Source organism: Dama dama, chromosome 8 (genome assembly GCF_033118175.1).
Source record: "Dama dama isolate Ldn47 chromosome 8, ASM3311817v1, whole genome shotgun sequence".
NCBI classification, from domain to species: domain Eukaryota; kingdom Metazoa; phylum Chordata; class Mammalia; order Artiodactyla; family Cervidae; genus Dama; species Dama dama.
Window position 1 is genome coordinate 43,538,633 of NC_083688.1, and position 27,528 is coordinate 43,566,160.

At 38.5% G+C, this 27,528-nt stretch overlaps 1 protein-coding gene across 2 annotated transcripts; it reads left to right on the forward strand.

Moving 5' to 3' along the window:
* The first annotated feature begins 1,133 nt into the window (after nucleotides 1–1,133).
* SUMO1 (small ubiquitin like modifier 1) lies at nucleotides 1,134–26,722 on the forward strand. Of its 2 annotated transcripts, none has more exons than XM_061149000.1 (5): nucleotides 1,134–1,280; nucleotides 14,156–14,230; nucleotides 18,909–18,986; nucleotides 21,197–21,268; nucleotides 25,893–26,722. In XM_061149000.1, the coding sequence occupies exons 1-5, from the start codon at nucleotides 1,269–1,271 to the stop codon at nucleotides 25,959–25,961; spliced, it is 306 nt and encodes a 101-aa protein (XP_061004983.1). In that variant the 5' UTR covers nucleotides 1,134–1,268; the 3' UTR covers nucleotides 25,962–26,722. The 2 variants fall into 2 exon arrangements, with proteins under 2 accessions (XP_061004983.1, XP_061004982.1); XM_061148999.1 differs by having other exon boundaries at nucleotides 1,135–1,331.
* The last annotated feature ends 806 nt before the right edge of the window (nucleotides 26,723–27,528 follow it).

The following is a 27,528-nucleotide window of genomic DNA, read 5'->3' on the forward strand; positions in this document are numbered from 1 at the left end:
CGTATGTCTTCTTTACAGAAATTTCTTTTTTTTTTTTTACAGAAATTTCTATTCAGATAGTTTGTCCATTGTTAAATTGGATTGTCTTTTAATTGTTGAATTATAATAGTTCTTTATGTATTCTAAATATTAGACCTTTATGAGATATATTATTTGCAAATATTTTCTCCTATTCCTTAGATTGTCTTTTGATGAGGTCCATATTATTTATTTTTCTTTGGTTGCTTGTGCCTGATTCAAAGTCAAGAAGATTTATACCTGTTTTCTCCAAAGTATTTTAAAGTTTAAGCTCTTATATTTAGGCCTTTGATTCATTTTAACTTTTCAAATCTTATGAGTTAGTAATCCAAATTCATTCTTTTACATATGGATATCCAGTTGTCCAAGTAACTTCTTTTTTATTCTGTTCATTTATTCTGGAATCTCAATTCAATTCCTCTTATTCATATCCTTATGCTCTATGCTTTTGCCAGTAGGGCCACTAGTTTTGTTTTTTAAAACGAACTCATGGAAAGACCATTCATTAACTCAAAACAACCAAGTCAAGGGTGGGAATCAGCTTCTTCGCACTACCAGTTTAGGAGCTAAAGATGCTCCTAAAGTTTCAGGAGCATCTTTTTCATCAGCAGCCATCAAAATCCCGCCCAATGCGATTATGTTTTTGTTTTGTTTTAAATTAAGGTCATTCTGTTTGGCCAGGGTTGGTTAACCGAAAATGTTGCCTCCAGGCTAAGAAACACTGGTATTCAGTCCAGTTTATTTAGGGAGGTAGGTGAGCAAGGCCAAAAGTAGACAATAGAAGTACTTTGGCTCAGCCTTCAGAAACGCGCAAGGTGTCGGCGGGAGGAGGCTGGCTGTCAGTACGGTTCCAAACAGACTGGGCACCGGGAACTTTTCCTAAAGGGATGGGCTCGGGCCCGAGGCACAAGGCCTATCTCGGTGCTGCGGTCATTAATTCATTTATGCGACCACAACTAAAGCTCGCGCTCACTCCTTCAGCCTCCCGGGAGCACCTCCGCCGCTCCCGCCGCCCCCCGCCGCCCCCCGCCGTCTCCCGCCACCTCCCACTAGTTTTCCCGCGTCGCCTTTCCTCTTTTCTCTCTCCGTCCTCACTGCGCGTAGCGGAAGTGACGCAAGGCGTAGCGGAAGTCCCTCCAGCCGCGGTGTTGTGCTGTCGGGTAGAGAGACGGATTTGTAAACCCCGGAGCGAGGTTCTACCTACCCGAGGCCGCTGGTGTGCGGAGACCCCGGGGGAAGCCACCGTCACCATGTCTGACCAGGTACCGGGCTGGGAGCCATCCAGTGGCGGTGGCCGAGGCCTTACTCTGCAGGTCTGCCTGCTGCTTGGCTGGGGCCGGGGATGGAGGCGCGGGGGAGGGGAGCGCGGACTGGGGGAGGGGGCGGCCAGTGGGGACTGGGCTGGAGAGGGAGGGGAGTAGACTAGGGCAGGAGACGCCCGGGCCTGCCGCGAGCCTCTGGGAGCCACCCTACCCCTCTCCGGGCTGGCTCATCACCCCCTGTGCCCCAGCGCCTCTGGTCGCGGCCTCCCTCCAGTCGTCCCCGTTCTTTTCTCTGGGGCGGACCAGGTGCAGAGCCCAGCTTCCACTTTCCCAAGAGGGTCCCTGAGGATCTCGCCCGCCTGCCTCTCTGGAGGACTCACTGCAGAAGCAGGGCCCTAGGCCCCAGTTATGTAACGGGAGAGAATCCCTGCCCCGGAGGCTCTGTGGCCCTGAAAAGCGGGTGGACTCCACTCCTTGGTTCTTGGTCTTTAGATAGTCGCGGAGTGGGACGTGGGGGCGGAGGGAGGGAGACGTCTCGTGTTGCTGAGAACCTCGAAAGCTCCGCTTTCCATTCGGATTGCAGCTAGGCCGCCGCTGCTTTGCTCTGAGTCTTTCTCCGTGTGGGGGTGCAGAGCTGTCGCCTCTTTCCTTTTACTTTCCCATTTCTCACTCGGGATTGGTTCAGTAGCTCTCCAGTTGGAAGAGAGCACTCAGAATAACCAAGAAACAAAGTAGAACGAAACTGCTAGAGCTACAGAAAGCATTTCATCTGGGAGTTAACCTGAAGATGACTGATAACCTTTGAGGAAAAGGATAGGAAAACTTCGTGCGCGTGAAGCAGTTGCAGAACATTTGCAGAAAGCTTCGTGTTATAGCAGAGTGCTCCATCTCAGTGTTAATAGAAGGAATTTACTTGGGATTTGCATTCAATCAGGAGTGTTCGATTTTCCGTGGTGAGTTTTTCTTCCTCATTCATTTCTAGTTAACCTTGTTTATGGCTGATGGGCTTCGCTGGTGGCTCAGCGGTAAAGAATCAGCCTGCCAGTGCAGGAGACGCGGGTTCGAGTCCTGGGTCGGGAAGATCCCCTGAAGGAGGAAATGGCAACCCACTGCAGTATTCTTGCCGGAGAAATCCCATGGACAGAGGAGCCTGGAGGGCTACAGTCCATGGGGTTGTAAAGTCCTACACGACTAAGCGACTAAACAACAACAAAATGTTTATGGCTAGTTCTTACTTTATAGGGTTTTTGTCTGGCCTTCGTTTTGTTTGCTTAGATGACTTGGACTTTTTAAAGTATTTTTGAACCCTTTTGCTTGTTTAGTGATAGTTATCTAGAAAACTGTTTCTCATTCAACTCCGCAGTGTACTTGAACTTTTAAATTTAACACACTATTCCCTTGGCTTTTAACCCAGTTCAGTTTTGTGCTGCTTGGTGAGAGCAAGTGAGGCTTTTGTGGGTTTGTACTGTTGCACAAAACGTACATTTATAAGGTTAAACCATAATCTAGATTAGTTTTGAGTGAATCTTCTTACTAACAGTCTAGATTAACTCCCAAGTAGTTATGGGAATGGAGTTACAACTGTCTCCCTAGGTAGTTGTTTACTTGATTTCCAGAGAGAAAAGAAAGGTGTAAGTACTTTATTTCATCAGCCTTTTATTTTGATGCTCAGAAGTGGCTAGGAAGTATGTTGAAATTTACTGTGTAGTCTGAGGAAAGAGCAGTGTACAGAAGGAAATATAAAGTAAATTGTAGAATTTATTGTTCCAGTTTAAATTCCAGCTATTTAAGAGAAACTTGAATAAAGGACCTAGGACACTAACAGGTGGCCACAATTATTTTCACAATAATCCTGGGACATTGTCTTTTTCACTCTCATTCTTTCATGAGTGTTTGGTGGGGTTTTCTGAAGATTGACATGACCTGGGATATCACAACAGATAGAAACATAGAGGCAGATGTGGAAATCCAGCTGCTTTCTTATTAAGCCAGACATTGAAGAGATTTGCAAAAAATGCAAAATAGTGCCACTTTTCTTACTAATTTTGTTTAAAAAAAAATTTTTTTAAGATTGATACTTTATTGCTACTTTCAAGAAATTGTATTTTATATACACAGTACCATTTAATGAGGGTATCATCATATCTTTACAGGTGTTTCATATTGTTATTATTAAAATACTTTTCATAAGTAGCAGTGTGATTTCTTATCCTGAAATGAATTATATGTTTATAAAACATATTTCAGATAAACCTCAGTAGATACAACCAACCTAACAAAAGCTTTATGGAGTTCTAAATGATTTTTAAGAGGAATCCTGAGACTGTAAAGTTTAAGAACTGTTGCTCTATGCTGATCAACCAATATCATTATTAATAATCAGGAGCCAGTACAATTTTAGTGTTGTAGTGCTAAGGATTTAAAGAGATAAGAAGCTGCACTCTTACCCTGATGAGGCTTATGAGTGAGAATCCCGTTACTCCTGCGCCATACCAGCAGTGTGAGACTGGACCACAGTCCCCAGAAGACAGTCTTAATATCAACCAAGTTGTTTTAGAATGATGTATATTCTGAGGCACCTCTCAGAGGATTTTTTGTCTGTGCTGAAGATACTAGAATTGAGCAATAATTTCAAGTTAAAATAGGTGGATGTTAGAGTCATGCAAGACTTGAATTGCTGGGTTCTGCATTGATTAATGGAAAATGATTATTTTTGGAATTTGAGTGAAATAATTTCTCATAATTCTAACAGTGCTGGTCCATTGTCCAGTGGACCATTTTTGAATAATCCTGTAATACAGATTCTGAACCTGAGGATCATGAATCCTAAGGGCTGAAAATCCACTGAAATTTTATGGCAATCTGTGAAGGTGTTTTTGCATGTGTGTTTGTTTAGGGAGAAAGGATCCATAGCTTTCATTAGGGGTACATGATCTCTCAAAAAGGTTAAGGACTAGCCTTTAACCAATAATAGAGATCCGATGGTGTGCTTACTTTTAGCCTGATTTCACCTACCAGCAAAACTGAGCACATAATTATATAGACCCAGATGCCAATGTCCGGAGAAGGCAATGGCACCCCACTCCAGTACTCTTGCCTGGAAAATCCCATGGACGGAGGAGCCTGGTAGGCTGCAGTCCATGGGGTCGCTAAGAGTCGGACACGACTGAGCAACTTCCCTTTCACTTCACTTTAATGCATTGGAGAAGGAAATGGCAACCCACTCCAGTGTTCTTGCCTGGAGAATCCCAGGGACAGAGGAGCCTGGTGGACTTCTGTCTGTGCGGTCGCACAGAGTCAGATACGACTGAAGTGACTTAGCAGCAGCAGCAGATGCCAGTGTCAAACTGGTAAGGATAATTTGTACAAATGTTTTTCCTTCTTTCTTCCCTGTATTCACATTTATAGTGTTTCTTTTCCACACTGAAATCATGAAAGACAGCATGGACTTCAGCTCTTCAGTTCAGGTCTGTTAATTTGAAATAATTGGATGACTGGTTTGGTTCAAATGCTAACTGAATCTGTTGTATAGCAGGTTTACTCTCTCCATCCCAACCTCAGAGAGAGGAGGGGTGGAGAGGGAGACAGATACTGATTGATTGAGCTCCTTTTATCTTTAGTCAAGGATTTGGAAGCCTTATGTAATTCCTGCTATCTGTTGGTACCTAACAAACTACTTCAAAACTTAATGGCTTTAAACAATAGTCTTGTTTTGCTCACAAATCTCAATTTTGGCAGGGCTCTGTGGTTTGGGCTCATCACTGCTTCTTGATGCGTGGGGCCTCTGCTGGGATTACTCACGTGACTGTGGGCTGTAATGGATGGTTTCTTCATATAGTCTCAAGGCCTCTCTGAGTGCTCTTGTCATGTATTCTCTTCAGCACAGGGACCCCAGGATATTCAGACTTACAGCACCTCAGAGCTCACAAGACAGTGTTCCAGAGAACCTTGGGTGGAAACCCCAAGCCTCCTAGAACCGAACTTTGGAAGTCACTTTTGCATTCTGTTTGTCAGGCAAATCACTAAGTTCAATCCAAATTCAAGGGAAAGGCATTTATTTATTTCAATGGAGATATACTTGACATATTAGTTTCAGGTTATACAATGTAATGATTTGTGTATATTGTGAAATGATCCCTAGGATAGGTCTAGTTAACATCCATCAACACACACAGTTACAAATTTTTCTTGTGTTAAGAGCTACTCTCAGAAACTTTCAAATGCACAATACAGTATTATTAACTATGGTTACCAAGGAAAAGACACCTAGATTCCATTTCTTAATGGGAAGAGTAACAAAGAATTTGCAGTTATCTTTAATCTACCACATTAGTTGTATTTCTTTTGTTAGGATAGCATTATTCCCTGCAGCATTATTTATATCTCCCTGTTTTTAGTGTTTGCTGATCTTCCTGTTAGCCTGAGATGGCAGAAGAATATGATAAACTAGGTGTATATTGAAGTTCATAATTATGTATATACTACTTAACCTCTTAGAATAAATATGTTACACTGATGCTCTGACTTGAGCATTTAGTTAATGATACATATCTTAAGTATTCCGTGCCCCAGGAGAGGAATGATATATTCTGTCTTCTCTGACAGATAGATACATGAAGTGCTGCTAGTAGATGTTGCAAACATATTGATTATAATAAAACATTTCAATAAAATGTGAACATTATTTAATAGTATTTTTAAAACTGAGTATGATTATTACGGTCAGAGTACTTATGAGTGTTAGTGGGGTAGTTCAGATTTCAAAACTAAAGCAGCTGTCAAATATCTCTTGCTACTCATTAGCCTCCCCCCATACCAATTAGAATAATATTATATGTTATAGCTTTTATATATAGTGTTACAATTATTTAAGTGCCTTTCTCCATTACACTGTTTGCTTTCCAGGGTCAGGAATCAGGCTTTACTCACCCTTTTTTCCTGAAGTGCCAGCAGTGACTAAATACTTAGTAAAAGTTTTTAAAGAAATGAGTGGTAAGAGTCATTCATTTAACAAGTATTTATTGAATGTCAGTATGTTCCAGGCACCATGCTAAGCCCCAGAACTGGAAGGTTGTCTCAAAAATGTGAAACAGCAGGTATTTTCCTCCTCCTCTTTCGATTCCCTTTGTTTTGTTATTGACAAAGGATTGATTGTCATGCAGTAGTTTTCCTTTTATAATATTTGCATACCATCTTGGTCTTTAACTTCTATTAGCAATAGAACTAGTAACTTTATCTCCAGAGTTGAATCATTTGCTTCTTCCAGGACGTTGGGATTGTTATGGATAATAATAATCCCACCTGGTTTGCAGGATCTTAGTTCCCTGAATAAGGCAGTAGGGGATTGAGCCTGGGCCCGGGATAGTGGAAATGTCAAGTCCTAACCACTGGACCGCCTGGGGATTCCCACGGATAATTTTCTCAAGAGTCATGTTTGGTATCTCATTTTGGAATCTACTGAAATTGTGTGAGTGTTGTGTTTTTTTCTTTTTGGTAATTAATTCTCTGATACTCTACTTTAGAAAAGTCATGTGGGTAAGGTCGCACAGATCCTATTACTGAGTACTTAGTCTTACAGTGTAAATTATTTTGAAATTCCTGCAACATGATTTAAGTTTATTTAAAGGTGTGTTGTATTTGTTATACTTTTATACTTTGACCATTCTTTTTGTATTTGATTGCCTTTACTGAGCTAGTGAGAATCTGAAGGAAAAGACCTGAAGGAAGCTAGGGTGGAGTTCTGTTTGCTAGACCCACAGTTCTTAATAGCTAAGGTCAGATATTTTTAAAGGTTTTACTGATGATTAATACATAAATGAAAAAATGTACATAAATGTACAGTTTGCTAAATTTTCACAAACTGATCACATCCATGCAGCCAGCACCCAGATTAAGAATGACTGTCCTGACTGTGTGTGTGTGTGTGTCTGAGGGGGTGTGTGTTATTTTCTGTCGTGTCTGACTGTTTGTGACCCTGTGGACTGTGGCCCACCAGGCTTCTCTATCCATGGGATTTCACAGGCAAGAATAACGGAGTGGGTTGCCGTTTCCTCCCCTAAGTGGAATCATACAGTAGTGCTTCTGTGTATGGCTTCTTCTGCTCAGCATTGTTTGGAAATTTGTCTGTATTATTGTGTGTAGTTTGTTAAATCTCATTACAATGTAGCATTCCATTGTGTGACTATACCACAATTTACTTAATCTCTTCTGCTTTTGATACATACTGAGGTGGTTTTCTAGGAAAAATAAGCCAAACGCTTCCTATTTAGACCACCTCCTATGTCAATTTGGATTGCTTCTGGACTAAATAACAGAAAATCTGATATATAGTAGGTTAAACAAGTATGTAGTTTGTTTGTTTGTTTTTCTAATGAAAGAAGTCCAGACATAAGTAGTTCAGGGATGGTAAGACAGTTCCACTGTGTCCTCTTACTCCTTTCTCCTTAGCAGATGTCTTCACTGAAAAGATAGTCTTCCTTTTGGGCAAGGTTACTTTGTTTCTTTGTTCCAGGCAGGAGAAAGGAATGGAGAAAAGGGAAAAAGTATGCCAAAAAGTATATACTAGGAAAAAATATGTCACTTTATATCTCCATGGCCAGCACCACATCACCTGGCCATGAGAGAAACTTAGAATTCCACCCCCCTCCGCCACCCACCGCCGGCAAATTTAGGAAGAAGGGGGACTTGGATATTGGATAGGTAATTAGCAATGTCTGCCATACCTCTACATTTGCATGCTATACTTATGGATACAGTGGAGCCAGTTTGTTCTAGGCTTTGCATAGGTCCACGGTATGGCTGCAGAGAGTAAGGCTTATACAACCAGTGGAATTTTCAGTTACAATTTTTAGTTATTGAGAAGTTGTCTGTGTTCGTTGGGTGTTTAACTGGAATTGTAGGGTTGAATGTAAATTTACAGAAGTCCCAGTGTCTTGACAGGTTGACATAAACCTCCAAGTTATGGAGCTAAGTCTGGACATTATTCCAAATGTCTAGTAATCGCTCCTTAAGTTTGCACATAGGTAGCATGAGCTGAAACTATATGAGTGTGTGCTTTTAGAGTTGTGGTAAATCTACTGAAGTATGAGGGAGATGACTTTATTGTAATTTGGGTTTTTATATCTTTTAATAATGGATATAATTATTAGAATCATCCAGTTTAATCCTTTGTTAAGCTTTCTTTCTTAGGAAATAAAATGAAATAAACGGACATATAGTAAGAACTATAGTTACAGAATTTTTGGAAACTTTGAAGGCATTTTAAGTGATTTATTATGGAAAAATTTAGTGTATATATAATTATACCCATATACCCATCTCTTGACCTATCTTGTTTCATCTACATGACCCCACACCATTTCATAACATCATTTTGAAACTAGTCCCAGACATTGTATTATTTCATCCACAGATATTTCAATATATATCTCTAACAGAGATTTACTTTATTTTTTTGGCCATGCCATGTGAGATCTTAGTTTCTGGACCAGTGATCAAACCTGTGCCCCCTGCACTGGGAGCTTGGATTCTTAACCACTGGACTGCCAGGGAAGTCACTCAGCACGTGACCTTTTTTCTTTTAACATAACCAGAATACTGTTGTTGCACCTTTAAAGTTGAACAGAGTTGCTAATGTCATCACCTAAGAGTAAATGCAGTCTTTATTTTTGGTTTTCCCCAGAGTCCCCCCTCTTTCAGAAGAGTGAATGATCCTTGTGCAACTGGAAGGGTCAGTTTCAGGCTGGGAGTAGTTAAGTGTGGTGCTCTTTCCCTGTGATTGAATTGTCAACATACGGATTATCATGGAGATTTTTAGCAAAATTTTTGTTCTCTTGACTTTGAAATGGCACAATAAAATTCTTTTCTTGAGTTTTGTGCATTTGTAAACGAGGATTGTTGTGTTTTGCGTCCTTCCTGTCTTGTTCATCTTTTCAGATCCAGCATCTTCTATTTCTAGGTTGTTACGTTTATATCTTAGTAAGAAGAGTTGATAGTGCCTGGTGTCTGATAAATTCTTTCCTACCATTCTAGTTACCATGATTCAATCTCTAGATGACACAGACGTGAAAATGTAGAGGTCTCAGTTCTTGCCTTTGATCTCGTACGTTCCTTTCCTTTTCTTTACATTGCCAGTTTCTTCTGCTCTGGGGCTGTGTAACCTTCCCAGCCGAATCAGCCAGCCCTCTCTGGGATTCTCTTTTCTCTGATGACCTACTGTTCCAGGCCCAGTGCTGAATGCTTTCAGAGTTTTGTGACTGGTGTGCCATACCATTCTGTATTGGCAGCTCCTTTTTTTTTTTTTAAGCAGGGGAGAGAAGGAAAGAAGGCATACAAAAGACACTGAGATCGCTAGAGACAAACTTTGGCCTTTTTCTGTACAAGATCTCATTTTCCAGACTAGTTTGTTGAAGGAGAAAAGGCACATGAAAAGTTAGATGACTGCATTGGGCAAGCGTGAGGCTATTAAACAAGTGGGTGCAGATGGCATTGCTCTGGTGCTTCAGAGTTGGGAAGAGATTGCTAAAATGGAGTGACTAAGGAAAGTGGCAGTATTTTGGGAAATTTCAGATTCTAGTGTTCACATGTTCTTGTGAAATTGAAGTCAATTACCTCTTCTTCCCAACTGTGAATATAAAATGCTAAAAGGATTTTGTCTGTATTGACTGCTGTGTACGGTAGAAGTATGAAACATTAGTAAGATTTTGTGGTATGATACAGATGACAGTGCTGTTAACTTAATTCAGCCAGCGTTAAATAATTGCCTGGTGTCTGTCAGTATAGAGACCATAAAGGTGAAAAACGTGGACCTCCTCCTTGTAAACTTATAGGAAAGCCAAGATATAGAAAACTGTCACAGAATATGTTAATTTAATAAGCACATTGAGTATCTTTAAAATACTAGACACTGTACTTGACCAGAAATACAAAGAATAAGTCATGTCAGTAAGGAACTCAATCTTGTGGGAAACAGATATGCAGACATGTGGTTATAATAAAGTAAGCAGTATGAGAACATTTAAGAGGGTGATCAGGGAAATGATTTTCTAGGAAGTGATGCTTGAGTGGTCTTAAAAGGGGAATAGGGAAAGAAAGGGCACGCCAGAAAGAAAGGGCACGCCAGGCAGAGGTGAGTAGCATGTACAGGGTTAGTGGAGATAAGGTGGAGAGTGCCACGTGTAAGAAGTTGGAGATAGTTCAGTATGGCTGCAGCAGAGAATATTGTTAGCAAGAGAGGTAGGAGAACAAGGCTTGACTGCTGGGCAGGGAGCAGCACGTGGAGGAAGAGTATGTGTCAGTTAAGGAGTTTGAACTTAATCCTGAAGATTCTGGGCAGATCAGATCGCGTTTTAGAGAAATGGCTCTGGTTGTAGTTGGGAAGAATTAATTGGAGGGAGCTAGACTTGGGGCATCTGTTATGCCATTGTGGTATTGCTAATGAGCAACAGTGACTGCCTGAAATAAGGCAGTGGAATAGAGAATGAGGGTCCCTAAGAGATACAGTTGTCAGAATGGTGAATTATTAAGTGTGAGATTTAAGAGAGGAAGATAGCCAGTGATGACTACTAAATTTCTGTTGTGTGCAGTTGAGTGTGTGTTAAACATTTATTGTAATTGGGAATCCAGGAGGAGTTGTAGTCTTTTTTGGGTTTTGGAGCTAGAAGTAATGCACTCAGTTTTGGACACTTAAAGTTGAACTACCCATGGAGACATCCAGAGTGGAGATAAATGTTCAAGCTCTTGGGTAAATTGAGTGAAACTCAGAAAAGTGGTCAGGTTATTGAGAATGGTTGTGAGTCGTTAGTATCTGAGAGAGAGCTGGAATTGTAGGTCACCCAGGAAGATGAAAAAAAAGAAGCTTAAAGACTTAGGACCCAGAAGAGCACCAGCATTTAAGCAAGTGGTCAAGATGAGGGGACAGTAGAATCTTAGAGGCCAAAGGTAGAGAGTTTGAAGGAGTCATCAGTGTCTATTGTTTAAAGATAAGACTTTAGATTGTCCTTTGGGTTTAGCAGTAAGGAGTTGAACTGGTAACCTTGGTGAGAGAAGTATCAAGTGGAATGGTGGGGTATTATATAAACCTGATGGCAGTGAGTTGACAGTAAAAGTGGAAATAGCAAATGCTGAGTACTCTTACAAGAGATCTGAAGAAAAATGTGAGGACAACTTGAGATGGTAGTAAAGGGAGATTGTTTTTAAATTGAGAATAAACTCCTTTTAAAGGATATGAATGCACTGCCAATAGGAGCATTAAAGGAAAATGTTAATCCCAGTTAGAGAGTTGAGGGGAGATGTGGTTCCCAGAAGAGTTCTGTGCATACTGGACTTCAGATGATGTGTGGGGTGGATTTCTGTGAGACGCTCTCAAGAGAGGTTACGGTGAAGGGAGGATGTGTGTTACAGGTGAAGGAGACAAGGACGGCAAAGGGCTGAAGATGGAAGGAAGTTTATAGACACGTTCGGGGAACCGCACAGGGTCCAATTTAACCACATCCTTGGGTTGTAAAGAAGGTGGTGAGAGAAAACTGGGAGTCAAGGTTGTACTGGAGGAACTGAATGCTGTGTTGTGGACTTTGTTTCTGGGCCTTAAAGTACTGGGAGCTATTAATGCTTTCTGATAGGGGTAGTTATACAGTCAGAGGGGGGCTTCCCAGGTGGCGCTAGTGGTAAAGAACCTGCCTGGCGATATAGGAGACACAAGAGACGCAGGTTCGATGCTTGGGTCGGGAAGATTCCCTGGAGAAGGGAATGGCAGGCTGCTCCGGGATTCCTGCTTGGAGAATCCCATGGACAGAGGAGCCTGGCGGGCTACATACAATCCAAGGGGTCGTAAAGAGTCGGACATGACTGAGTGCAGGCAAACAAACATACAGTCAGAGGAGCTGTGCTTTGGAAAGTTCTGAAGCAGTGTGGAGGATGGCCTGGAGGAGAGGGAAGAACTCTTTTGTTCCGAGTATCCTCTGTCTAGGAAACACTGGCGCACAGGCAGTCCCATCGTGCTGATGTAGCGCTGATCCTCCTGGAGGGGAATGTTTTCCTCCTTGTGGAAGCTCAGATAAAGCTTCGTAACACACCTTCTCTCAGTTAAAGAGGACGCAGGGCTTCTTTGCTCTTCATTCCTTTCACTGCGTGGAATGAATTGTCCTTGTCCTCTCTCAGTACTCAACGGAAGAAGGAATTGTTTGCTTTGAATATAAATTCAGAGAAATGTGGTTGTGAGACTGTTTGAAGACCGTCTTCTAGTTTTCAGGTGAAATACTGTCTCAATAAAGAAGGTTAATTTTGTCAGCTGCCATAATATCCAGTAGTCAGCAAATGTTGGAAGTACTGCAGAGTGATAAACAGGCGAGAATTCCCACTAATGAAGTCAGTTCTGTTATCTAAGCATTTCCCTGGACTCTAGCCTGTATCTTAAATTTAAAAGCTACTTCTGGTTTAATGTATCTTATTAAAATATGAATGTTAAAGAATTTGTTAGTTTTCAGTTATTGGCATGAAATAAACAGGTAATGGCCCTGTTACTTCTGAAGTACAGAAGTATACAATATTTTGATTGTATGTTCTTAAGTATACAAAATTCTTATTGTATATTCTTAAGTAAGTTGGTTATATTCTTACCAAAGGGCTTCCCTGGGGCTTAGTGGTAAAGAATCCACCTGCCAACGCAGGAGACTCGGGTGCGATCCCTGGCTGAGGAAGATCTGGAGAAGGAGATGGCAACCCACTGGAGTATTCTTGTGTGGAAAATCCCATGGGAAGAGGAACCTGGAGGGCCACAGTCCATGGGTTTGCAAAGAGTCAGACATGACTTAGCAGCTAAACGACAACAGTTCTTAGCAAGAGTAGATTAACAGCTTGAAATTACTATGAAGAATAAAGAAGTATATATTTAAATAAGTGAATAATATGGTTGCCAAACTAAGGTAAAGTGCAAGTGCGTGGGAAAGCTACTTTTATCACACCATTGAGTGAAATTTACCAAGCTACCCTTTTACTAAAATGGCCTGCCTTTCTGAATGCTTCACGGCGAAGTTGTTTCCACTAGTTTATTCCAACTTCATTCTCTTACGGTATAATTTGTAAGAGGGTTATACTCTTTCCTTCTGTCTTCCAATTTTGTTTGCTCTTTCCTATTAATACTTACCCTGAGTGGGCTTTTTTCTTGTTCCAGTTTAATTCTCCTAAGTTTTTTTTCACCCAAGCCCAATCTTTTGAAATTGGATACACTGTTTCAGATAGTCTAAAATAATAACATATAAAATGATTTGTTTTGACTGGAGTACATTAAGCCAGTACTTTGCTGTTTGATTTTCCTTCCTAAAAAGACTTTGCTTATGTTAATATGATTATATTTCTTAGTACAGTTTTGTAATTGGAGTAGTTAATTTCTCCCAATAGGTTGTAAGAAAAGAATCTTGGATTCAAAATGTTTGGTCAAGGATTCCTGGAGGATGAGCTTCCTCTGACTGATAGTAGTCGACTGTAAGATAATGGTTTCCAGGTTGTTCCTTTGCCCATAAGCATTAGTACCACCTGGTAATTAGTCAGAAGTGCATATTACAGCCTTGCCGGAGACCTGCTGAATAAAAAGCTGGGTATGAGACCCAGCCGCCTTTTAACAAGTCCTTCCGGTGATTCTGATGCATGGTGAAGTTTTAGAACCCTTACTGTGGGATTATAATAAAAGAGACTTCTTTCTTGATTTTTAGTGAACTGTTGTTTGAGAGAATAATTGACTTAGAACCTTTTTTGCTTGATTGGCAGAGAAAATAAATGCTTGCTGTATTTTTAGGTGCAAATTTTGTACCCTAAGTCGAAGTAATGGATGCATAATTAAAATAGCACATAGAAACTTTTATGTTTATGTGTACTTTCAGGAAGCAAAACCTTCAACCGAGGACTTGGGGGATAAGAAGGAAGGAGAATATATTAAACTCAAAGTCATTGGACAGGTGAGTTTCATTATTTTTCTCCTTTGACTCTGGAATGTGTGAATGATTTCTGAAAACAGGAAAAATGATTCAACTAAGGCAAGATATTGAAAAGTGGAGTTTCATTTACTGTATGTGCATCTGTTAGAGGTAGGAGAGGGTGATACTGTATTTTTAAATTGCTCCACTAGGCAACTTATCACTTTAATTTCTTCTAACAGGACTTTTTCTTGTTTAGCATGCTTCGGTGGCAAACACAGTGACCACTATTAAGTGATGACGCTAGAGGCCTTACACAAAAGGGCCTCTCAGGCCTTTTCCTGACCCCTTTCTCTCTCTTGGCACCTTATTTCTCCAGACTCTGATCTTTACCTTATTGACCCTTTTTGAGATGCTAATAGATAATAAAGGTTAGCTGGAAATTAGTGGAGGAATGAAGCTTCATAGTTGTTTTTTTAAGGGACAGAAGAACTAGTATACTCTCACCATGGAAGTGTGAGAGTACCATCTTCCCACATTCTCTGAAACATGGGATACTATTATACCAACCTTTCAGTTTTAGGCCAGTGTGATAATATTGCTTTGAATATTCATTATAATTTTTGTGTGGCTGTGTTTTCAATTCTCTATATATGTAGGAGTGGAATTGTTGGGTGTAATATAGTAGTAACTTTGTCTTAACTTTCTGAGGAGCCTTCAAACAGCTTTTAGCAGTGGCTGCACTATTTTATACATTATTCTTAACAACAATAAATGGAGGTTTGTTATTTTACATTTTACCCAGTCTTTGTTGTTCTTTTTTTTTCTTTTTTAAATGTATATAGTCATCCTAGTGAGTGTGAAGTGGTATCTCATTGTGTTTTTGATTTGTCTTTTCTTGATGGTTAATGATGGATATCTTTTCCTGTTCTTATTGACCATTTGCACATCTTTGGAGAAATGTGTCTATTCAGATCTTTTGTCCGTTTTTAGGTTGGATTATTTGTCTTTATTTTTGAGTGGTAATAACTTTTCACATGTATTTTGGATATTAGATCCTTATCAGTTAGATGGTTTGCAGATGTTTTCTCCCATCTTTGGGTTGTCTTTTCACTTTCTGGGTTGTGTCCTTTGCACAAACAGTTTTTGATTTCAGTGAATTGAATTTATCTTTTGAAAAAGTTTTTGGCTGTGCTGGGTCTTTGTTGTTTTGCACAGGCTGTCTCTAGTTGCCGTGAACGGGGGCTTCTCTGTGTGGTGTGTGAGCTTCTCATTGCAGGGGCTTCTTTTGTTGCAGAGCATGGGCTCTGGGCACTCGGGCTCCGTAGTTCCCGGGCTCTAGAGCACAGACTCAATAGTTGTGGCACACAGGCTTGGTTGCTCCTTGGCATGTGGAGTCTCCCCAGACCAGAGATTGAACCCGTGTCTCCTGCATTGGCAGGCAGATTGTTAACCACTGGATCACCAAGGAAATCCCTATTTTTTTCTTTTTTTGCTGTGATTTTAGTGTCATGTATAAGGAACTATTACCTAAGTCAGGGTTACAAAAATTCACACCTATAGATTCTTTTAAAGTTTTTATGGTTTTACCTCTTACATTAAGTTTTTGATCATTTTGAGTACTTCTTGCATGCTTTTAGTATGGGTTTGAAGGCGAGTCTGACTTCTTTTGAATATGGCTATCTGTTTTTCCCAGAACACTGGTTGAAAGTTCTGTTCTTTTCCCATTGAATTGCTTGGCATCTTTGTCAAAATCAGTTGACTGTAGATATATATGGATTTATTTCTGGACTCTCAATTTTATTCCATTGATTTATAGGCATACTTCAGAAATATTGAGGATTTGGTTCCAGACCACTGCAATAAAGTGAATCACATGGATCTTTTGTTTCCCAGTGCATATGAAAGTTATGTTTACACTATAATGTAGTTTAAGTGTATAATAGCGTTAAAATGTACACACCTTAATTAAAAAGTACTTTATTGCTGAAAAGTACTAACCATCATCTGAGCCTCCAGTGAGCTTTTTTTGCTGGGGTAGGACTTGAATTCTGAGAGAATTACCAAATTACCAATTACCAAAACGTGACACAGAGACCTGAAATGAGCAGACACCATTGGAAAAATGGTGCGGGCAGACTTGCTGAATGCAAGCTTGTTACAGACTTTCAATTTGTACAAAACGCAATACCTGCAAAATTCAATGAAGAGAGCACACGGACTTCCTTGGTGGTCCAATGGCTAAGACTCTGCTCCCAGTGCAAGGGCACAGGTTCATTTCTGGTCAGGGAACTGGGGGTCCCGTATGCCGCAACTGAAGATCCTGTGTACCACAACAGACCTGGCATAGCCAAATTAAAAAAAAAAAAAATAGAGTGTAGTAAAGTAGGTATGCTTGTGTATGTTTCTCCTATGCCATGGATTACCTTTTTAACAATTACTAATTTGTAGGAGTTCTTTATATTTACTTAATTTTTCTTGTCTGCTATATATGTTGTGAATATTTTCTTCAGAGTCTCTTAACTTATAGGTGATTTATGTTTTTATTAAGTTGGAATCAGTCTCCTTTTTTTTTTTTTAATGGTTTCTAAGTTAAAATCTTGCTTTAAAGTAAGGATTTACTAATGTCAAGATTAGGAGAAAAGTCTTTCCCAAAGAAGAAGAGAAGATACTAAAAAATTTTTTTAATGTTAGCTCTTTATTTCATCTGGAAATGATTTTAGCTGATGGAGTGAGGTATTGCTCTAGAAATTTTGTCTGTTCCTGAAATTATCCACACGATGAGAATTTATTTTTATTTATTATTTTTTAAGAAAATTTGGCTATACCACACAGCATGCAGGGTCTTAGTTCCCCAACCAGGGATCAGACCCAGTCCTGGCAGTGAAAGTACCAAGTCCTAACCATTGGAGTGACTGTCAGGGAATTGCTTTTTTTTTTTTAATAATTATAAACAAAACATGCAACTTCTGCTAATATGTATTTGTGAATGTGTTGTGTAATCATTAGAATTGGCTTTGACGTTTTTACAGTGTGCAAGTACCAATATTTTTTTCTGATGGTTGCCTTATAGTTTACTTGACAGTCTCGGTAGAAGAAAATTATCTGTGGTCCCATATTTCAATTTGAGTGACTCAGGTTATTCATTTTACTCATGCAAGAGAAACCAGACTCTGTATGGTGACTTTTTATGGCAGAAGAATTGTCTCAGTCTGCTGTTTTACAGTATACATCACTCTTATAGCTTTGACCATCTTTAATGACACTTCAGTTATAGGGGGTACTATTTATTCTGAGTTGCCTTTGGGAGTTTGTGATAGTTTAGATTTTTATTTTGAAAATAGAATAGGTATGCAATTCTGAAGGAATGCATTTTTGACATACATACTTTTACTTACACTGCTAATTTTAATACCTAAAATAGATTATGTTTTGACGCTTACTCTTTGGAAGGAAAGTTATGACCAACCTAGACTGCATATGAAAAAGCAGAGACATTACTTTGTCAACAAAGGTCTGTCTAGTCAAGGCTATGGTTTTTCCAGTAGTCATGTATGGATGTGAGAGTTTGACTGGAAAGAAAGCTGAGCACCGAAGAATTGATGCTTTTGCCCTGTGGTATTGGAGAAGACTCTTGAGAGTCCCTTGGACTGCAAGGAGATCCAACTAGTCCATCCTAAAGGAAATCAGTCCTGGGTGTTCATTGGAAGGACTGATGTTGAAGCTGAAACTCCAGTACTTTGGCCACCTGATGTGAAGAGCTGAATCATTTGAAAAGACCCTGATGCTGGGAAAGATTGAGGGCAGGAGGAAAAGGGGACGGCAGAGGATGAGATGGTTGGATGGCATCACGGACTCAATGAACATGGGTTTGGGTAGACTCTGGGAGTTGGTGATGGACAGGGAGGCCTGGCGTGCTGTGGTTCATGGGGTTGCAATGAGTCGGACACGACTGAGCAACTGAACTGGACTGAAACTTGCTTTGAAATGGGTATAAAGCAACTTTGAGGATGATTATTTTATTTTATTATTTTTTTGGTATATGAAAATTTATTACTATCATGCTTTCATCATCAAAATTTATGATCTTGGTTTTTCCTTCTTGCCTTTGTATAAAGCCAAAAGAGAGGCATTGGCTACTTTGACAACCTTAAAGCGAACTCTATGAATGTCACCAACAGCATGACCTTTGCGACCAAATCCAGCAACCAGAACTTCATCATTTTCCTCAATAAAATTCAAGCAACCATCCTTGGGTACAAAAGCAGTGATTTTTTTTTTTTGCCATTCTTGATTAGCTGAACCCTGACACACTTCCTGATGGCAGAATTGGCTTCAACTCCTACTTTTTCCAGCACAATTCCCTTGATGTGAGAGGCGCCGCCAGAAGGGTTGGCCTTCAGGGCTTTGCCCAAATGGGCTTTCTTGTACTGTTTATCATGCCACTTCTGGTCTCGTTGGTGGCTACGGAGCTTCCTGGCAGTACAAAGACCATGACACTTGCCCATCCGGCCGGTACCACTGGCCTGAGCAAAAGAGAGCGAGGATGATTATTTTAATAAAACCTGTTAGGAATGCTAAAAAGAATATTTTGGAGGGAAAATATAGGTGATAAGTTGTATGTTTTTGTGTGTAGTATACGTGTAATTAAATAATTTGTTTCAGGCAAAGCAAGTAACTTACTCAAAGAGTGATAATTCTTTTCCTCTTATCTCCTTAGGATAGCAGTGAGATTCACTTCAAAGTGAAAATGACGACACATCTCAAGAAACTCAAAGAATCATACTGTCAAAGACAGGTCTGTATGTTGTGTTAAATTCAGTGCTTTATATATCATTAACTTTTCTTTTAAGAAAGCTTGTCAAAAGAAAAGTAATCTTTTGGGAATTCTCTGGTGGTCTAGTATTTAGGACTTTGCAAGGAGAAAAAGAGATCATTTAGGTGTTGGGATACGGAAAACAGGGGGCTACCCTGTTGGCTCAGACAGTAGAGTGTCCTGCAACGCAGGACACCAAGATTCTATCCCTGCAGGGTCAGGAAAACCCCTGGAGAAGGGACTGGCTACCCACTCCAGTGTTAGGATAAGTGAGCCGATAAACATTTGTTTTTTTTTTTTTTTTTTTTTTTGGCTGTGCTGCATGGCCTGTGGGATCCTAATTCCTGGACCAAGGATCGAACCTATCCTTGGCAGTAAAAGTTCAGTGCTCACCACTGGACTGCCAGGGAATTCCCTGTTTGTTTTTGATGTTAGTTGTTAAGCTCAGTAATGTCTTATTGATTGAGGCTCAACTAGCTCACATTTGTAATAATATTGATGGGAACTAAAACTGGAAATGAACATGTATTAACTGCACTGTGCTAATAGGTACTTAGATACATTGTCATTTACTCTTGACAATAACTCCAAGGAAAATACGCAGTCTTTTACCTCATCTATAGACGATGGAGTTGATTATTGAGGAGGAACAGTGCAGAAGTGAAAACTAAACTGATTCAGGATTGAAGTTGCTGTGCTGCGCTTGGTCACTCAGTCGTGTCTGACATGTGTGACCCCAGGGACATTAGCCCACCAGGCTCCTCTGTCCATGGAATTCTCCAGGCAAGAATACTGGAGTGGGTTGCCATGCCTTCCTCCAGGGGATCTTCCCAACCCAGGGATCAAACCCAGGTTTCCTGCATTGCAGGTGAATTCTTTACCAGCTGAGCTACCAGGGAAGCCCTAACGTGCTAGGGGAGATAATATAACATCCAGTTGGAATAATTTTTAACTTTCTCTTTTATGCTTAGGAGTTTACAGTCTTTACAAAAAGTTTTTATACTCAGTTCACAAAAGGTTGATAATTTTTTTCTTATATTTGCTGATATACATGCAGTGGGACACTTAATTTTATCTAAAGTATGGAATTCTTAACCAACAAGAGAGATTGAGTCATTTTTCCATTTTAGTATTATAGACTTGCTTCTGTAGAAACTTTTTTGACTCCAATATAAGATACTTTCTGAAAGATCCTGTATTTAAAATCAAAGAATATTTTGTCCTTGTCAGTTATGTTTATTAGTTAATATAACCCTGGAAATAATTTAAAAGTAGAGAATTTCCTGGTGGTTCAGTGCTTAGGACTTTGCAGTTTGACTGCTGGGGCCCGGGTTCAATCCCTGGTCAGGGAACTAAGAAAAAGTTTAAAACAACCTACAGGGTAAGTTTGCACGGTCTTGTATATGTAAGTTTAGTACATATTGGGAAGATAGTTTGAGTTTTTTATGATGTTTTTGGGACAGTATTTAAACATGGCAGAAATCTTAACACATTAGTTATTGAGCAGAACTTTCTGATACTTGTGGACTAAAGAAATGATTCTTCATTTATACTTGTTAGTGAAGTTACGTCTCTTTAAATGAGCCATCTATTCTCTTTTAGCTATTTTTGTGGAATAAGTGATTAGAAAAATATATTTTAACACCTTTTGTGATACTTACAGAGCTATAAATGCCATCACAGGTTTATTGTAGTTTATCTGGCTTGCTGCTGTGCTTTATCAAATTTCTATGATTTAGTCTGTTTAAAACCAATTTTGCTTGTACAGTTGGTAGCTGGTACTCATCCCGTATCTGATTTTATTTTTATGTTACCTCATAGGTTTGAGAGGAAACTATATAGAATAGTGGTTAAGAATGCACAGGGTTAGGAACAGATTTGGCCTTCAATTCTTGACTAGCTTGTGGATCCTCTCTATACCTTAGCTTCTCTAGGTGTAAATGAAGATAAGGTGATAATACTTACCTTTTAGGGCTGTTGTGATGAAAAATTCATGATTATGTATATAAAATATTTGGTATCAGGAGTACCTAGCAAATAGTTTTTACTCAGTTAATGATAATGATGATAGAATTAGCTGTCTAGTTTTATGTTCTACACATTGTGTTGAAGCTTTCATATTTGCTTTTTGTGTATCAGAGTTTCTTTTATCTCTTCTAAAGTTTGTACTTGTACATTTTCTGTCTTTTTAGGGAGTTCCTATGAATTCACTCAGGTTTCTCTTTGAAGGTCAGAGAATTGCTGATAATCACACTCCAAAAGAAGTGAGTATAATTTCTCCTCTGAATTCAAGACATATTTTGAATTTTGCATTGAATAATGTGGTTCGCTGGTACCATTAAGCTGCCCTTTTCTTGAATATTCCCTGAGTTAAGTGATATATTATTTGTCAGAGAGAAAAACAATCTTTTGGGTTGAATTTCCCTTTTAGTGCCTTCAAACTTGCCAGTAAAAAGAGTTGAAAAGTAGGGATTGAGTATTTAAATTGTTATAAGGCACATACTATGCATTTTTAAGGATGGACAGATGGTTCTCAAATTTGGCAGATTTTGGGTACATTTTCATGGTGATAGCGACCTTTAGCGTTCGATTTTGACTCTTGGCCCATTTTGAGCACTTAATAGAGAAGTTTAGTATATATTTTTGGCTCTGTCATTGTGGGTTATGTTTTTTAATGCCTCTGTGCCTTCATTTGTTTTATTAAATATATTGTTTTATTTCTCTTTATATATTCCACCCTCTCTACCCTCATTCTCACTCCCACCCCCAGATATCTGAAAGTAATAAAATGTGAGAAAAGGAGCGTGTGTGTATTTACATTTATGCAGATTCCCCTCCTCCAAATAAAAAATAACATTTCTGATATTTCTGATAGTGGGAATGATATATGGTTATTATTAACTTTTTTATTTGAAAACACTTCAAACTTATTGAATCATGAGACTAGTATAATCTCCTGTATAACCTTTTTCATAGATTCTTCATTTAACATTGTTGCTGTGTTTGATTTATCATTCTCCCTGTATGTACAGATTATCACTACTGGTGGACCGTTTGATGTTAATTTGCAGATTACATGGCTCTTTACCCCTCAATATTTCAGTGTTATTGTTCTCCTAAGAGTCACAGTTAAATTATCTAATTTAGGTGATTTAACCTTGATACAATACTGTAATTGAATATACAATCAAAATAATCTGATCTTGCAATTTGTCTCAGTAAGGTCCTTTATAGCTCACCTGCCTTTTATTTTTTAACTTAACCTGGGATCTCATCCAGGATATGCATTCTAACTGGTTATCATGCCTCCTAGCTTCCTTTTCATATGAAACAGTTAATCAGTCTTCGTTTTTCATTACACTGTTGTCTTTCAGTCGCTAAGTTGTGTCCAACTCTTTGTGGCCCCTGCACATAACAGTCTTGCAGCACACCAGTCTTCCCAGTCTTTCACCATCTCCTGGAGTTTGCTCAGACTCATGTCTGTTGGGTTGGTGATGCCATCCAACTGCCTTGTCCTCTGAGGTCCCCTTTTCCTCCTGCCTTCAGTCTTTCCTGGAACCAGGGTCTTTTCCAGGGAACAGCTCTTCGCATCAGGTGGCCAAAGTGTCGGAGCTTCAGCTTCAACATCAGTCCTTCCAATGAATATTCAGGGTTGATTTCTTTAGGACTGACTGATTCAGTCCTAAATTTAATCCAAAATTTAAAAATTTTGACATTTTTAAAAAGAATTCAGGCCAACTGTATTTTAGATTGTCCTTCATGTAAAGTAATTAGCCTCCAATTAAAATAAATTAATTAAAAAAAAAGAATGTCCTTCAGTTGGGGTTTATCTGTTGTTTCCTCATGATTAGATTCAGGTTTGAACATTTGGTAGGAGCAACACTGAGTGAAGCTGTGAAATTCCAAGTGCATCATGTCAGGAATTATATGATGTCCATGTCTCACTATGGGTAATACTAATTTTGGTCACTTAGTTAAGATGGTAACCGCCAGATATTTTATCCGTTGTATCATTTTATCCACTGTATCATTGTATCAATTTATCCAAGTTATTTTGTAATTAATAAGTAATTTGTGGGGAGATACTTTGTATGAGTGATGTTCTTTAGATATTAGCCAGTGGGAATGCCTTCAAGTTGGCATTTGTTCTTTTTGACATCCCTCCATCTTTTTAAAAAGTTTTTATTTTATGATGATTTTCAAATTACAGAAAAGTTGCAAGAATAGTGCAAAAAACTGTACTCTCTTCTACCTAGATTTATCAGTTTTTAACATTTTGCTACCTGTACTTTATTATCCGCCTCCCCCCATATGTGTGTGTATACATATCATCCGAACCATTTGGGAGTGGGTTGCATACACCATGGCCACTTACTAAATATTTTAGTGTGTATTTCTTAAGAACAAGTATTTTCTTTTACATAACCAAAGTACTGTTATTAAAATTCAGGACACTTAATACTGTTAGAATACTATTTTGTCATTTGTCCCAATTTTCCCTTATTATAATAAGTTTTCTCCCTCATCACAGGATCCAGTTCAGTATGAACACATGGTGACTCAAGTGGTAAAGAATCCGCCTGCAGTGTGGGAGACCTGGGTTCAATCTCTGGGTTGGGAAGATCCTCTGGAGAAGGGAACGGCTACCCACTCCAGTATTCTTGCCTGGACAATCCCACGGACAGGAAGGAGCCTGGTTGGCTATCGTCCATGGGGTCTCAAAGAGTCGGACACGACTGGGCGACTTTCATTTTCACTTTAATTATCTTTAACTTGGAACAGTTCTTCAGCCTGTCTTTGTCTTCATGACATTTACATTTTTGAAGAATACAAACCAGTTATTCTCTGGAAAGTCTGTCAATTTGGGCTCTTCTGTTAACTCATGACTAGATTTGGATCATGTGTGTTTGGCTGTATTACTGTGTAAATGGTGATGTGTCTTTCTCAGGCTGTAATATCTGGAGTATCTGAAGTCCTTTATCACCGGGTTTAACAGTTACCATTTTTTTTTCCTGTGTAGTTTACCATTTTTCCTGTTGTAATTGAGTAATATGTGGGCACATACTTTGAAACTATGTGACTATCCTTTTGCTCATCAAACTTTCCCCTGTAGGTTTAGTATCTACCTACTTTCTTGAGTCCTTCCTTACTGTCTGGCACAAGATATTCCAAACTCATTTTATATTTTCCCTGTCTTAACTGGGCTAAGGCACAGGGATAGGGAGGCCTGGCATGTTGCAGTCCACAGGGTTGCAGAGTCAGACTCAGTGACTAAACAACAAAAGCTTGGCATAATCTCAGCAACACAGAAGGTTATTTAATACATCTTAGTGACACTTCCCTTACTGTCATTAAGAGATTTATCTTTTTAGAAGAATAATGGGGCAGTGGGAGAGAGTGGTATTTAGGGAGTGACCTCTTTGTACTGTTGTTTATTTACTGTTATCTGCTAATGTACTTCTTAAAGCTGATGGCTTCATATTCACCATAGTTTAAGGACATAGGCTGCCTTCCCAATTCAAAAGGTTCCTTGTAATGTTTGGAATTCTAGTCCTTGTAGTGTTTACCAGGCTGTGTGTGAGTTAAATTTTAATAGCATCTTTAATTAATAATTATTTTAACATTCATATGTTTTATCACAGTCAAGATATCCATGACACCAGAACCAATTAATCACTTAAAAAAATTATAAATCCACTTATTTTTAGATTTCTTAGCATATTTTAATTTTCACATTTTGTAATTCTGCACAGAATTATTCTGTATAAAATACAGAACTTGTCTCATTAGAGATTACTTGAACTTTCCTTTGAACTGATATTTTTCATTTGCTTTTGTGAGTCACTGTAGTTCATTGGAAACAATGCTGATTTTTGTTTTCAGTCTGCCTGTTTCAGTGTTCTTTAACCCTGGCTGCACACCAGAATCAACAGATTTGCAGTTCTTTACAAGCCTCATTGAGGCTTCTGTGGGTTTCTATGCAACACTAGCCCCCTTCTGTACACTTTTATTTTTTAAATGAAGAATACTTGTAGTTAAAAATAAAAGTATTAAAAAACCAAACTACCACAGTATATAAAATGGAAAATACACTCTAGATATCTCTGCATTCCCATTTCTCAGAGGCAACCATTATTAATAATGTCTTTAAGAAAAACATTCCAGAATACTTCACACATTTGAAAAAAAAATTGCGTATATTTTGCTTAATGTTCTGTAAAAGGCATTTTAAAGGGTCTCTCTTTTTTTTTTTCTTTTTTGTAAGAATTGAGAATTGGCCTGAAAAATCAAGCCTATAGAATTGGAAGTGTCAAAAGTAGATGTATAATAACTCTTCATTGACAGTGGTCACTATCAAAGAAAATAATAGTTAAATTCTAGAAGGAATTGTAGATAACAAAGCAAACTACTTAGAAATGAACCCTTAGACAGTATTTTTCTAGCCAAAACCCACATATATTTCAAGTGAAGTCAGGTTTTTTGAAAGAGAAGAAAGAGATTCTATCAAGTAATTACATCTGGAAGTAAAATGATTTTTAGAAAATATGGCATCAAACTATTGCTTAAACTATTCTATACATGTTTCATTAGATTTAAAACTCCTTTAAGGTACTTTTCAGAAACACTTAAATTTTATCTGGTGAATAAACTGGGACGTGAAGTTGGCTCAGCAAAGAAACATGAATGACTTCATATTGACATAGTATCAGAAGAAAAGAATATACCTCTCTGTTCTTTGGATTAAAGGAAACAGGATTGTTAGTTTCAGAACAGGATAACTGTGGATTATTTTTGTATCTTTTTTGCACAGTTGCCACATAATTGCAGCCAGTTAAAAAAAACAGTACTTTTATATTCTACTACTAACACTTTTCTTTCCTCTTACAGCTGGGAATGGAGGAAGAAGATGTGATTGAAGTTTATCAGGAACAAACAGGGGGTCATTCAACGGTTTAGATATTCTTTTTATTTTTTTTTCTTTCCCCTTAATCCTTTTTTATTTTTAAAAATAGTTCTTTTGTAATGTGGTGTTCAAAACAGAATTGAAAACTGGCACCCCATCTCTTTAAAACATCTGGTAATTTGAATTCTAGTGCCCATTATTCATTATTGTTTCTTTTCATTGTGCTGATTTGGTGAGCAAACCTCAGCCCCCTTCATATCACTCTCTCCTTTTTAAAAATTACATGTGTGCATAGAGAGCCCGCCTTTTCCAGGACTGTGCATTTGCAGGCTTGTGATAAATAAGATCAACTAATACAAGTGTTCCTAATGGCTTTCCAATTGGCCCTGAAGTTCTAGCATGTGATTGCTTCACTCCTGGACTATGACTTTCAGTGGGAGATGGAAGTTTTTTGGAAAACAGAACTGTGGAAAAATGACCTTTCCTTAACTTGAAGCTACTTTTAAAATCTGAGGGTCTGGACCAAAAGAAGAGGAATATCCAGTTGGAGTCAAAATGACAGAGAATAATGACTAACTCCAAAGATGGCTTCACTGAAGAGAAAGCATTTTAAGATGAAAGAAAAATCTTGTCAGAAGATCCCAGAAAAGATCTAATTTTCATTAGCAGTTAAAGTTATTCATGCAGAAGTGTATACAACAGAACACTGCTCTTTTTGACTTTATTTGTACTTTTTGGCCTGGGATATGGGTTTTAAATGGACAGTGTCTGTACCAGCTTCATTAAAATAAACAAAATATTTGTAAAAACTGTACCCATGTTTATTTTATTTTTAGTTGTACAGAAAGAAAAAAGAAAATGCTTAAAACATAAGGTTTTTTTGCATCATACTGGAAATTATTGTTCATACATGGTACAGATTCTTTTTCTGGATTGTGCAGTGATGATCATGACTTTGAAGCACTGAAAGTTACTGAAGTGCCTTCAGAATTAAGGATTTAATTAAGGTCACAATACCTTCTTAAATACTCATTGTTTTTTTTTTTAAAAACTTGATATTCCTGTATGGTGCATTTATATGATACGGTTACCCAATATATTGAATAAATGGACACACCAAAAATTAATTGATGTTGATAATTTCAGTTTTTCCCTTAACAATTTTCAAAATGTTCTCTGTAGTTAAGGTTGTTTATATTTTATTTCTTTATATCCTCTTTTCAACTGTAAAATTAAAATACTAAATTAGTTCCTTAATAGAGGGCTGAACTTTTTAACTCCTTAATGAGTAGAATTCAGAATATATATGCACATATGTAATCCAATTTGGTATTATTCCAAATAGAATGTCATCTAGCTACTTTAGAAGAGCAAATAAAACCTATCTCTAATGCAAACTGTTACAGTTTGAATACCTTCTCAAATTTCCTGTTGAAAAGTAATTGGCTTGTCTTATAAATTCTTATTTTGACCCTACCTGAAAAATTATTTGTATTGTATATATATATATAGTCTAGGTAAATCAGAACTTTTAGACGATTGTTTTAAATAGTAAATAGAAATAAGGCCCATTTCCAGAAAGTCCTCATTGAGTTGCATATTTCTGTCAGGCCTGAGAAA